This window comes from Gobius niger, assembly GCF_951799975.1.
Source record: "Gobius niger genome assembly, chromosome: 2".
NCBI lineage: Eukaryota > Metazoa > Chordata > Actinopteri > Gobiiformes > Gobiidae > Gobius > Gobius niger.
The window spans coordinates 21101441-21115603 of NC_136853.1; the positions used below are offsets into that span (position 1 = coordinate 21101441).

Consider the following 14163-nt stretch of genomic DNA (forward strand, 5'->3'; position numbering starts at 1 on the left):
GTATATAGTGACAAGTCCGTCTCCCCTTGCCTGGAAACATCCACACTCACTGCCGTACCAGATTGAGTCTGGTCAGAGTTGGCATCAACTAGAGGTTGACCGTTTTATTGGGCCGATATTTGGGTATTTTTCACTATCGGCTATCGGCCCATTCAATGACGATAAAAGCCAATATCTCCTGAACCAAAAGTAATTTTTGTTTTTTTCACATTGGAAAGAGCTCAGATATAAAATGAGCCCCTGCACAAATATTAATTAATATTTTATGTTGCAGATTTTGCTCATACTTTTGGAACCATGAGAGATAGAGCCAAGGGCTCAGCCAGTATGGATTTTTATAAATCTGAAATAAAATGAACCCCAATGTAAAAAATTATTTAATATTAAATCAATCACTATTTCTAGCTCAGAAGGCCGTGATTACCAAAACTGTGCTCAGACTGGCTTAAAAACATCATTGTCAAATCTTTAATATAATCTGTGTATGATGTGGGATGTCATTGTTTTTAATTAACCCTACTTTGTTTTTAAATCGCTTTCACTCAGACATTATGGTCTATATTTTACTGCAGTGTCTATTTTTAGTAATTTTGCTTTGTCAAGACAAAACTACAGCTTGATCACCCAATCTACAAATGCAGCATTTTTTGTCTGCGGGGCCGTGGGTGTTAACGCTCATGTTTCAGCTTCAGGTTTGAGGAAAAGGGGATTGTAGGTGTAGTTGTGGGAAATATACATTGTGTTTAAACCAGGGACCTGCAACCTTTTGGACCCAAAGAGCTGATTCTTTCTGAAACTACTAAATAAATTGTTATGCATGAAGGGCCACTATCAGTTTTTAATGAGTGTGTTTCGTTTACTATGAATGAGGACTAAACCAGAATAGGGACTGAATCGAGTCTAAATGAGTAATGACTGCAGATTAGAAAGAAACCTAAATGCATCGACGGTAATTTCACTTGGTATGATCAGAAATGTCCAAAATTACCTTTAACTGAAATGACAATGCCTCCCAGAGATCCCCCCCCCCCTCCTGCATATCTGAGTCTCCCCATACACCTGCTGCCTTATCATATTCACCTGTGTCCCCCAGACCCCACAAACAACCAAAAAACAAATTATGTGCTCATTTCAATAATTATGCTGATAGGAGCAACTTGTGCAAATGATATTAAACAGTAAAACAATCTCCAGCTGTTAATCACAAATGTCTCTTTTTGTTTCAGTGATCCTTATGTGAAACTCTCTCTGTACGTCGCAGATGAAAACAAGGAACTTGCTTTAGTTCAGACAAAAACTATTAAAAAGGTGAGTACCCATTGAATATCCTCAAATGCTTCAAATCACAGCGTGTGTGATTTTTTGTGCACAATTAGACTGACCATGTGTGTGTGGGTAATCTCCTCCCACCAGTACCACACTTAAACTGTACACTTAGCCTTTTCTACTTTCAGTTTCCAAATCATCTCTGTCTGAAACATCTTTCTTGATCAAACACAATGCTATGGTACCATCTCCTTCATGTGCAATGCAAACTTGAATCTGTCACGGATTTGGCATCACTTTTCTCTCATTTCGGCTACAGTCAACGCAGGACAAGAAAAAAACACACTTGATTGGTTGTTCTTCCGTTAGACACAGTGCCGCCGCTTCCTTTACGCTCATGCCGCGCTGTGCGTCGGACGCCAAGTGCTCGAAGGGCCACCACACTGAGGCCATTGTGATTGAGTGGCATTATACAGTATTTGCGCCGCTGTTTCAGTAATGTAACTGACAAAAACGGCCTGTATTCAATGAGAACGATGTTGTTGACAATATGTTGTTAATGCTTGTGCTTCACAGCAAGAAGGTCCTGGGGTCTCATTTATGAAACTGTGCGTCAGCTTCTTTCTATAAGAGTACGCACGGACAAAACCCACACATCATGTACGAGTACATTTATAAAACCATACATACGCACACCTGCACATAGTCTTCTCTTCATTCATCCCACCTGGACCAGAAATCTGCACTAGTGACCCCTTCTCTCGCCTCCATTTCAACATAAAAGGATAATGCAAAGTAATTGAATGAGATTTGCCTGAGGCAATAATGAGAGGGTTTTAAAGGTTAATTTTTTCATTTTAATTGCCAAGTAGCGAGATTTATAAAAGCGCATGATAAGTGCTGTGGGTACATGTCTTTGACACAAGCCAATTATTGAGCTTTGTGCACACAAAGTTTTGAGTGCGGGTCAAAACCAGGGAGCAGCTCCAGGTGGTGTGAGTGGGCTGGTGGGCACTGCGTGACAGCATAGTCTCTGACTGGCATTTTGCCTCGTGTTGTGATGAAACTTTCTGATGTGGTCTTTTCTGCAGGAGTTGTTCAGACTTGTGTCCAGTTATTATTAACCTGTAGTCAGTTTTGGGTAGTAAATGTAACTGAACTTCTGTGGAAAACATAAGAATTCCTCTAAATAGATAATTTGCACAGCCCACGGCCGTTGCCCACTTATATTGCGGTGGGTATGTGTGCTCTATACACTCAGAATTCTATATAATTTGCACAATAAAAGAGCACTTTTTTAGTCCCCCTCTTGTTCCTCTGTTGGTTAAGGTTAGCCAACCTTCCTTGGCAGTCATGCAGTCACACAAATGCTGTCAGTAGCCATAGGCTTGTTGGTTATAAATAGCTGACAATGCAAAGCTTTGTGGGACAGAAAAAACTATCGTGTGCTGTAGTTTGCTGTATTATCCAAGAGGAGTCTGTGGTTTACCGGTGTATTGCAGATGAAAAAATCTTGCCCAACCCATCTCTATAACTTCACTCACTGTGAATCAAAGAATTTAGCTGTTCGTCTATTAATTTGGCAGGAGATGGCGCTGTTTCTCCATTTTCCATGCATTTTTTTTTTTTTTTACATTTTGTAGTCATTTCACAGATTGATTAATCCGCCTGTCAATACATGCCCTCACAGAGATAACAGCGAGTCCCTGACATGTACATGTCTTTGTGAAAAGGAAAATAGTATATGGTAAATGTTAAAATGGACTCAACTTATATAGCACTTTTCTACCTTTATCAGGCCCAAAGCGCTTTACAGTGAGGAACCAGTCACCCACTCACACTCTCATTTATACACTAATGTACACAGACGCTGGAAACTGGGACTTTGTGAAAAGGAAAAAGTGAAGTGTGTCGTCTGTAGGCTAGCACAATGGAACTGCTAACCACGCTGTTAAGACACAGAACAATATGAAATACTCCATAATACTCTTGCTTGTTTTAATACATTTTATGAAGGTTTTTTTAATATAAATAATAGCTTGTGGATCATGATTGGACATGTATTATATTTTAAAAATGTGTTCAATTATTTGTTGCAGACACTAAATCCAAAATGGAACGAAGAATTTTTCTTTCGGGTAAGTAGTTTGACATTGCAAGTTAGTTTGACATTATACTGTAGTTATTGTTCATTTAACCGTATACACCAAGAGAGTGAGTAGAACTTCAATTACTTGCAAATTGACAAATGATTGTTCTTACTTGTATGTCTTAACTTACGTCCTACCTAAGCAACTGGCTTTGTTACAAAAAATTACATATTTATTCTCCCTTGAAGTTTGAATTTGTTTAGACAACACTACACACTTCCTCATTCATTTTACGCTTATTGAACTTGGTTATTTGTGTTTCCTCAGGTTTGTCCGCAGAATCACAGGCTACTTTTTGAAGTCTTTGATGAGAACAGACTGGTAAGAGTTTTTGAATATGTATATGTTTAAAGTGTAATCATTCTGTTTTCTTCCTCATATCAGAGGCTACAGCGCTGTGCACAGTGCTGCATGACGCGCACACAAAAAGCACTAGAACCAATCTTACACGCAGTCACAGTAGCTCAATGATAGTAATGTTATTAATGATACTAATAAAAAAACGTGATACTGATTTGCAATACATTCAAAGATTAGTGTGTTAATCCTCGGAATAAATATACAATTTTAATGTACGTTGCAAAAGCCCAGCATGTTTGTGTAATAATATTTATTGTCAATAAGCCCATGTGTTCAGTATCAGTTAACCCAAAATATTCGTGATTGGTGATCCTGATCAGAGCCGATCCAAACCTATTTTCTGCTGCTGTATTCTTGTTATTGTGCATTTTGAGTTTCTTAGACTGGCCTGAGTTACCCTGACAACGCAAGCAAAATGACTAATATCATTATTACCGAGTACTGCACCTAAAATCTGCAGGAAACTGCTCTGGTATGTTCAAGCGGATACACTATAGACCAGTTGGGAAGATTTCATTTTATAGCTTTGTTCTTTCCCTGACTTTATGTGGTTAGAAATCTACAGTTGCTAATGTGCATTTGTGTCCAGATCCCATTAAAATTAACACAATTATCTTGTTGACGATATGCACAATTGGGTACTACACTGTTCTTCCGTGCCATGCAACACAGAAACCAAGACTATCAATAATTTCCTTCTCAATGGGGCAATAGATAAGTGCCTTGGGTCTCACACTGCTTTCCCTTATATGTCTAAAGGAGGTGCATTTGCTAGTCGATGTGTGCCAGGAAGGCTCCTCCGACTGTCTTGTTAAGGGTCTGTCTGTTCTCTTGTGCTCATTGATTTATGGTATATCTTAAGAAACCTCTCTTTTTGTAATTAAGCTGTGAAACACAGTGGTCTTCAAGAGCACTCCATCGGATACAGTAGCGTACGTACTATTGCATCAAGATAGATCGGAGTGTAGTAGAATTGGGGGTGTTATGTCATTGAACAAACTGGGCCCTGTGCCAGTAGATAACACATGCACAGTGGTTCAATACAGAACATTCTCCATAATGTTTCTGACACACACGTATATTGACTGAAGCTGAGGCTGTAGGTCATGACAGTGAACATGTGTCAAGGTGCCAAGTTGCAGTTTCATCCTGCTCGAGCTTCTCCTGTTCCCTTAATGTGAGCTTGTCTTTTTATGCAGTCAAACACAACTCCGTTTTCCATTTTTATCCATTTGGCGCCATCGACAGCCCGAAACTGAGCTGTTGCTGCAATGTGAGCAGCAACAAGGGATTCTGTCAGTTTTTTACAATCATGTTTTCAGAGATTACATGTGGGTAAAAACTGAATGTTGTCATGGCCATTGAATGCAAAATAAGACATTCTAATGTTTGTGTCAATCCCAGATTTGTTGTGGGAAATCACGAGAAGCCAAAATGAGAATGCATACTTAATGAAGCGTGTGATTAAACTCAAATACTGTACATTGTATTCATATGCGTTTTTGTTATGTCCTAGTTTGTGATGAGACACATATTTGTGTACCAGTCTGAACAGCTTGCAGATGGGTTGTGTCTTGCAACTGAGTGGCCCATAAAACGGCAGACAGTTTAGTACTTGCTGCCTTCATATTCTACATTTGAAGAAGGCTTCTGACAAAGAAAACGGCACGCTCTAGTCAGACACAAGATTTTCATGTTTGTTTATTTTTGTAACTCAACACTTTTTATGTTCGTTTTTTTTAGAAATCAGTTGTTGAAGTAAAGTTTGGGCTTACCATTAGAAGTGGAAAGATTTTGGGTATAGAGGTAGGATGGCTGTGTTGGGGTGCTAGTCTGCACTTGAGGGCAGTAGGGCTTTGTAACTTGACGTGCTGGGACACACGTGTGGTCACATGACTCCAACTCACTGTCACCTCAGAAACCAGCAGTGCCTACTGCTCTTATCCAATCATGTCAGGAATGCCAGCCCTTACTCGGCTCAGGCTATTTCTGCTGTCTGTCTCTAGTGCTTAGTAGTGCTAAGAGTCTGTTCCCCCCCCTCACCCCTTTCTCTCTTTAGCGCTCACTCTACCACTCCTTTCTGTGCGTAGTGAAAAAGTTGTCTGCTTTCTCTGTGGCTCCATTCGGTTGCGGTGTTACGTCATTACAAAGCAGTTGACTGGAAAAGGTTTGTGTCAGGGGTGTGGAATTGACAGTGGAAGAGAAAGAAGACTCAACTAAAGAAAAGAAGTGGTTGATCCTGGGAAGATACCTCAAACCACTACTTTCACAACTTTTAAGTAACGGAGTGAGGACTGTTGGAAATGGCACAGCGTCTACGTTTGTACTTTGGCTCAGGCCGCAGTAACACAGCTCCGGAGATTCTGGAAGAGACGTCGGAAGAGCAGCCACCAGGAGAGCATGACCCAGTCTCTTCAGCCCATGCCCAGGAGGAGACGCCCTCAGAAAACTCTGCAAGCCGGACTTTGCGCCAGCTCTCAGAACCCTCACTGAAGCGCAGTTCGTCTATGTTTATTCCCCAACTTTCCTCCTACTCAGAGACAAGACTGACAAAAAGCTCCTCCATGCACATCTCCTTACAACGTGCCAACGGATTAAACAATGGCGATTCCAGTGTCCGGGTTGATGATGTCCCACCACCGTCTTACCGCCCCCCTAGTCCAGCACCATCTTATGCCGAAGCTCAGAACCAGGATGTCCCACTACAGCCACCGCCTCCTTATTGTGGCCCAGATTCGAACTCCTCCACAGGCTTTAATGAGCCAAATCTGCCCAAACGAAGAGTCTTCAGTATTGGCTCCAATGGCTATGCTCTCCACAGCAGGAGCCAGCCAAGTATCAGTGTTGGTGGAATCTGTATCCAAAGGAAATCTCCAGATGGTAGCGACTTCCAACATGTCCGCATCCTTCCTTATGGTGGAGCAGGATGGTGTGTTCAACAGTCGGATCATACCTCGACTGCTAATGGGGAACCACAGAGGGTAGTCTTTCAGCTCCAGCAGAATCTGAACCTCAATGAAAACCAAGACCAGCAACTGCAAAGTACGGCCCATGTCACTACAGTGAAGGGGAACCGTATTGTGCGCTACCCCAGAATAAGGCTTGAGAGAAGTTCGTCCTATCCAAGGCTGTATCAGCGTCAGGAAACTAGTAGCGACAATAAAGACGTTCAACCAGACTCGGAGACGCAACAGACTGAGATGAAGAACAGAGCAAATGGTTATGTCTTAAACTTGAGCGCAGATTCTCCCAGAAGCAAGCCTCGCTTTAAGATATTTTTCAATTCTGACAGAGGAGGTGATGAAGATGTTCTAGTTTGCAATGGGTCAACAAGGAATGACACAAAGGTAAATAGATGTTTTTTTTCGTTTTGTTTTTTGCCTCAGGTGTTTCAGATGTGCTGAGTGGTCTCTATTTCATTCTTGTGTGAAATTGCTCTGGCTTTATTTCCTTGACTTAAACCACAGACGCATTTACTCATTTTGTTCAGCTTGTTCAGTCGGAAAGAAGACGCACGCATTGAGAAACACAACACTAAAGTTTAGCAATAACTTTTCCTGTGCCCATTTGTTGTTACTATCTTTAGCCTCTTTCATGTGTGGTTGTTGATTTTAAGTATGGGTGGGCAGCAGCTCGTTGACTATGGAACAATTTAAATCCTTGGAACCGATTTGAAAATCAAGAAAAATATGCAATACTTTTTTTCTTCTTTTTTATACCGTACCATGGAAAATTAAGATTTTTTTCCAGTTACTTGTATACCCTATAATTTCTTGCAACTTCAACTTTTAATCTGTGCTTTCTGAACAAAATATTGTGATTTTTCCTTAACCCATTCTTCTTAAGGGGTGCCATGTTGTTGTGTCTCAATACCTCTTGTCTACGATGCAGCAAGTATTTTTTTTAACTGGGCTGTCGTTGCCCAACTTTTAGCCCAGAGCTCACATTTAAAACCAGGTTATGCACTGCTCTAAATACATGTGTTGCTTAAGATGTTCAATGCAACTGGAATGTTACATTTTTGGCCATTCTCTTTTTTGTTGTGTTTTTGCTTTTGAGTGATTACTGACTTCAGTCAAACAGATTTCTGCGTTCTGTCAGTTTTGAGTGTAACTAAGCTTCAGGGGCAGCTGCTGTGACCCTGTGATGACTCCACAGTTATAGGAACACACTTGCCATCAGCTTTAAAGCTCGACTCATAACAGAAACGTGACTGTTCAGTGTTGCTTTTGTTGCTCAATTTGTGAAAGGCCTTAAAAACAGTCTTCATGTGTTCCAGTGTCTCAAATCTGAAAAGAAAAAAAAATATTAATTGGGGTTTTGTGCTGCATTCATGTTTGATCCATTGGATGTCTTCATTATTGCTATACCAGCTGTACTGCAACACAGTATTTCGTGTTTTGTTGATTGTCTTCACCTGAAATGATCATGTGTGATCTATTATCATACATATTATTGATCTGTTAGTACCATTTGTCTAAATGAGTTGTGTCATACACAGGCTGTATCCAAGAATGGCCTTTTTCATCTCGGACAGGTAAACATCATTGGCTGTAAGGGCTGCTCCAGTGCAATTCCATTCTTTGTTGGTCCTTTCTCTTTCCCTCTTTCTCCGTAATTACAGCATCAGGATGGACGCATTTACTGTCTGTTTGATTCAGACCCTGCCCCCAGATTTTTCCTGTGTTGACGTCTTGCTCCTCTGTTTGGCTGATGTGTCTTCTGTATGTGACTGATGGGTGATTTCGGTTTGGGGTGTGCAGGTTTTTTTCTCTTATGTAATAAAAGTATGCTAAGGTCTGGGGTCTCCAACCTATTGCCAAGGAGCTACCAGTAGCTCTTCACCTCTGTATTATATATGCAGACTGTAAAAAATAAATGAGCCATGAACATTTGACCACAATCTGCTATATGGAAATTTCATAAGAGCTCTCTGCCCTTTTAATTTAATGAACGTAAATCACAGTGAAAAGAGTTGAAGACTCCTGGCCTTTTGTTTGGAAACCTGCAGAAATCTGTGCGAATAAAATAAAGTCCAAAGCTCGGTCAGAAATAAGACCGAGCTTTGGACCATTTCAAGTTGGATTTTCTTACTGTCGCATCTGCCATCTGCATTGTATCTTGCAGTGTATAACATAACTGGAACTCTACTATTTGATATTTTTTGATATTTGAAAATGTGTTACCACATGTACATTTCTGGAAACTATTACATTACCCTACGTGATATCTTAAAATAAATGTCCCTCTCTTCTAGACCAGAGATGATTTTCTGGGCCAAGTCGATGTTCCTCTCAGTCATCTACCGGTGAGTTGCTGACGCTTGTGGACACTGATATTGCTTCTGTGACAGAATACTCAGCTGTTTTCTTATCTTTATCATTTTATGACTGTTTGCACGTGCCGCTTGTGCTCGTTTAATAATAATATGTAGCACAGCTTCTGTCTTATTGTGGTTGTTTAGAAATCATAATGTACTCATTTATTTCAATCACTTTGTTATTTTACTGCAGAATTATTTTTTATCTTTATTCAGTTTAAGTAAATCTGGCTGAGATTTGAAAAGGCCAGACAGTCCTAGCCCTTTCTTTTCACTTGTTAATTTGTTTCCGAGACGTGTCTTATTCTCTGTAAATGGACTTCTCTTTGATTACAATAAACAGCAAAAAGCATAGAACTTGCTGTTTACTAAATGTTCTCAATTTCCAGACTGAGGACCCCGCCATGGAGCGACCTTACACATTTAAAGACTTTCTACTTCGACCCAGGAGGTTGGTTGGCCAGACTGACTAGAAAACTGACAACAAATGTATATAGATTTAAAGTTATAGTTGTATTGATGCTTTTTAGACCAGTGGTTCCAAGGTAAACTCACATGGCACCTGAACCCCCATCATCTTAGCACTGACCAAATTAGAATATTTATTATTTTAATCTAGCTAATACATTGACACGGCATATTTAATGTGTATGTGTAATGTAAAATACAGTATTTCTCATGATCAAAACAATTCATTTTAACGTCATAGTGTTTAGCGTTAATATTATATAATTTCTTATAATATCGAGTTCCTTGGGAAAGACTTAAACTAAAATGGTATGTAACCTACTTTGGGGTTCTGAGTCCTGACCCACATATTGAGAACCACTGTTTTAGATCAGGGGTTCTGAGATATAACATTGCATTTGTATTATTATTATTATTGATCGAAAAGGGTATATGATGACTTAAGTAAAATATCAAAATAGTATCCAAACACACATTAATAGACCAGATTAAATGTTTGAGGCTGAAATGATTATAAATTCTAATCACATTTCACAGTAGGGGGGTCCCGAGTGGCCCAAAAGTTTTAGGCCCTAACTCCTTTTAGCAAATATTTAGTCTTTGTTTTCATCTTTTGCCTGTAAATGTGTTTAAGCTTGGTTGATCTGTTGATACTGTGAGTAGGGACACACTTTTCAGTTTTCATCTAGCTGACCCGCTCTTTCCAGTCACAAGTCTCGGGTGAAGGGTTACCTGCGTCTAAAGATGGCCTATATTCCAAAACAAGATGGACACGAAGAGGAGGCGGGAGACATGAGGGAGGAGACTGAGGTAGGAGAATAAATGATTGCTAATATCGGGTTAATGCTCGCCTTTGTCTGGACCACTGCTACTACTATCTGTTGTTTTAAACCACAGTAAGGGAAGAATGTGTCGACCCAGTGTGGTTTGAAAACAGATCTTCTTATTTTAAGAATTCAGACTGAAACTTGCTGCCAGAGTCTGTGAAAGGTCTTTTCCAGGTCAGACACTGGAAAAGTCATTTGCTTCTCTGTGCCTTAAGCAGAAATGAATCCAACTCTACTTTATAAGTTGCTTTTATACATATGTTAAGAAATACAAATGTAATTCAATGCATTTCTATTAATCACCAACTGCTATGTTGTATATTGTATATTTCTTTCTGGCTTTATTGTTTTTGCAGTGCTAGAGTGGAGTGCATTTTTCTGCACACCCTGTGGTTTTAACTTGATCCCAGTCAGACAAAAATAACAGATGAAAATATTAGCAATACCATTAAAAACCACAACAGAGCTCTTCTAAATGCAAAGCTCTCTCACAGCCAATTCAGTTCCTTTTTGTTCCCATTTTAATCACCCTTTTTCAGAAGCTGTTCTATTGTTCCAGAAAAACAGACCTAAACAGCTGGCAAACATTTCTTTACAGGCCTGGGAAGACTCCGCTGACTCAGGCTCACAACGACCACAGCAGCTACTGCCGCCCCTTCCGCCGGGCTGGGAGGAGAAAGTGGACAACCTGGGACGCACCTACTATGTCAATCACAACAAACGCTCGACGCAATGGAAGAGGCCCTCGACCATGTAGGCACTACTGTAGCTTCTGTCTGGAGGGATTCATACCTCCTCTTATTTTCATATGGTTTCATAGTCTGGTAATGGAAATGTAGAATATCTGTTTTTGTTCATAAAAACTCTCACACTTATATAGAGTTTCTGTAACACTAAACCTTGATTGAGCTATGATTGAGAACAAGTAATTAATTAATTAATTAATTAATCAATTAATTACTAATGTCGCGATGAAACATAAGCTTGTCATTTTCATACTTTTAGAAAACTTTAAGTCGCCTCTTAATTATTTTTGCAATCAGCATAGAATTCACATCGACATGACTGCTTCTTACCATTACAATGAAGAATGCAATTAAACTCAATTATTTGAAAAGGTCACCAAACGGTCTGAACCCACTCTACTCCAATTACACAGTACAACTCAACATAAAACCACTTTCTCTCTTGTAGGGATGTGATTTCTGAAACTGAGAGCGACAGTCAGCAGCGGCAGATTAACCAAGAAGCCCACCGAGTTTTTCGCTCCAGACGCCACATCAGTGAAGACTTGGAAAACGAGCACCTTGAACACAGAGACATGAATAATGTCAGTTTATTAAGTTGATTATGGCAATTTCATGTATTTTGTTGATCTTCTATTGTAAAACTCTTCTGTCTGTGGAAAGTGCGGCACAAACGTACTATTTTGTTGTTATTCTTTTGTCTTAGTCGTGGGAGCAGATCACAGAGGAGGATCCCAATGACCCTTTAGCTCAGTCCCTGCCTGGCACTTCCTCTATGTTGACGCCGGGGCCTCCTCCAACACCAACACCAGCCCCCCCAGAGTTCTCCGAAGATTTGAACTTGAGGCTGTCCCTGATACCTGACGCGAATGGTGAATTGCCAGGACCAAGCACTGCTCTGGTGAGACTCAAACAAACCAAAAAACAAGCAAAAGCTAGAATTACGCAGTGTGTCTGTGATCCTTTTCCGCTCTCTCATCACCAGCAGAACCAGCTCTCAAATCGACTCCGCTCATCCAGCATGACAGATGGTGTCAGTGACCAGGCCCCGCCTCCTCTTCTGACGGTACATGTCTCTGTCATCCCACACCTGTCTCATCTCCCACACGTTCCTGAAACTCTTCCTTTTATAACACAATCTTCCTTTTGCCAAACTCTCGGTGCCGCCGTCACTAGATCACAAGCTCATTCTCAAAATACTGTCCCCTGCATCACTTTCAGCCTACTTTTAGCCGTTTCTTTTCTACCTATGCAGTGAGAAACTTCTTTTTCTGACCCACTTTGTGAACTACTTCTCATTTAGGTGCTCATACAGTATTTTGTATCATAGAGTAGCTTGAGCTTGATCTCTGAACCAGCTCATTTTGTTTCTATTAAGAGTTGTCTCAATGAAAGTTTGTCTCAGTAGGACACAATAGGGCTTATTCATACATTTCGTTACACGCTATTCCTTTTTATCACCGCCTGTTATGGCACGTAATACCGAATGTCTGGATTTGTGTCACAACCAAACCAGAAGTAAAGTGATGAACCAGCAGTGGCCAGGATCAAGATTAAAGACTTGTTTTGGGTCAAACCTGTCCCACTCACCAATGACTCACAACATCACACAACACCACATAGTCGGACTCAGCTGTTTGTCACACACGAGTCACTGTGAAGAACCTATGAAGTATAACTGCTGATGCCTTTCAAAAACTTAGTTGAAATTATGGCTTCATTTAGTTATGATTTTGCCTGTTTTTCTACTCATTATTTTTCACAAAGCTTTTATTTTTACCCCCTTTCCTTTTGCAATAAGTGAGTCTTTAATTCATTGATCTTTTATCCTCCAAGAACTGTCTTTCTATTGGGTACTCACAAGACAAAAACAAAACTATCTCCTCTTTGTGACGTCTATGTGATCCCCTTGACTTTCACTCAATCCTTCACTGCTTCCCCTTCCTCACAAACAAATACAAAACTAAAGCACGTCTTCCCCTGTCGTCCACATCAGCGAAGTTCCCAATCCAGAAGAACGAGAGCTCAGACAGTCACAGGCGGCGAGGAGCCAATGGTAATGTCAACATTTATATTCAGTACGATTCCCGTCATTCACAAACACAGGGCGATTTATTATTCATTCTTCATATTGACATTTAATAAATGATGAGTCAGTTCACGCTGGCTTAATGCTGATGGTAAATTAAATCTTTTTGTTTCTCTTTGACATCAAATACTGTCATTGACACAGACGAAGGGTTAGAAGATAAAGTAGAAAAAAGAATAGATCTAAAGTCACATTGGTCCACTGTTTCCTCTTTTCCTAATGTTTCATTATGACAACACTGTTCTTCACTAATGAAATACGTTTATTCCAAGGCTTGTTCACGTCTGTAAGAAAAGTGAGAAAAGTAAAACTGTTTTTGTAGTTTAAAAGTGACATAAGAAGGTCATGTTAAAGATGCTGTACAATGTCAACTGGACAGGTTTTTATGTTTGATAAAGAAAAAATCTGTTGGAAAACTCAGACTGAAATCATCTGAGCTCATTTACTCAACTGCACCACGACTCATTGGCCACACCTGTGTCTGAGTGTGTTGTCAGATTAAATTTTATATCTAGGTTTAGGTACCGTATTTTCCGGAGTATAAGTCGCACCAGCCAAAAAATGCACAATGAAGAAGAAAAAAACATGTATAAGTCGCTCCGGAGTATAAGTCGCAACTACCAGGGCACGGAGGCGTAACTGCACCGTTGACAAACCTCTCCCAACAACACGTTTTTCAAGCTCTCATTTGCAAACTAGATTAGTGTTTTTTTTTTTGTTTTCTTAGAGTAATTGATTTGCCTGCAGTGCCCTCTAGCGGCATGTGAAATTATATAGATGAATTTTTGAAAAAGGAAAAAAATCACATATTAGTCCGGAGTATAAGTATGCCAAACTATAAAAAAAAAGTGCGACTTATAGTCCGGAAAATACGGTATTATTTAGTTTTCTTCTTTTTTTCTGCTGCTCAATTACTGTTTTTTTAATCTTCAGTGGT

The 14163-nt window shown here is 40.0% G+C and overlaps 1 protein-coding gene across 8 annotated transcripts in view; it reads left to right on the forward strand.

The window, feature by feature from the left end:
* The window catches only part of nedd4l (NEDD4 like E3 ubiquitin protein ligase), a 31225-nt gene that overhangs the window by 3264 nt on the left and 13798 nt on the right, over positions 1–14163 (forward strand). For 2 of the 8 annotated variants that reach the window (XM_079551300.1, XM_079551302.1), the window contains exons 3-13: positions 1227–1308; positions 3366–3404; positions 3684–3737; positions 9034–9084; positions 9486–9547; positions 10272–10374; positions 10990–11144; positions 11586–11721; positions 11844–12038; positions 12123–12203; positions 13134–13193. In XM_079551300.1, the coding sequence (XP_079407426.1) occupies positions 1227–1308; positions 3366–3404; positions 3684–3737; positions 9034–9084; positions 9486–9547; positions 10272–10374; positions 10990–11144; positions 11586–11721; positions 11844–12038; positions 12123–12203; positions 13134–13193 (1018 nt within the window). Of the gene's footprint in view, positions 1–1226; positions 1309–3365; positions 3405–3683; positions 3738–5579; positions 7124–8277; positions 8314–9033; positions 9085–9485; positions 9548–10271; positions 10375–10989; positions 11145–11585; positions 11722–11843; positions 12039–12122; positions 12204–13133; positions 13194–14163 lie in introns of those variants that run through there. The other 6 variants (XM_079551301.1, XM_079551295.1, XM_079551296.1 and 3 more) reach the window with 6 other exon arrangements.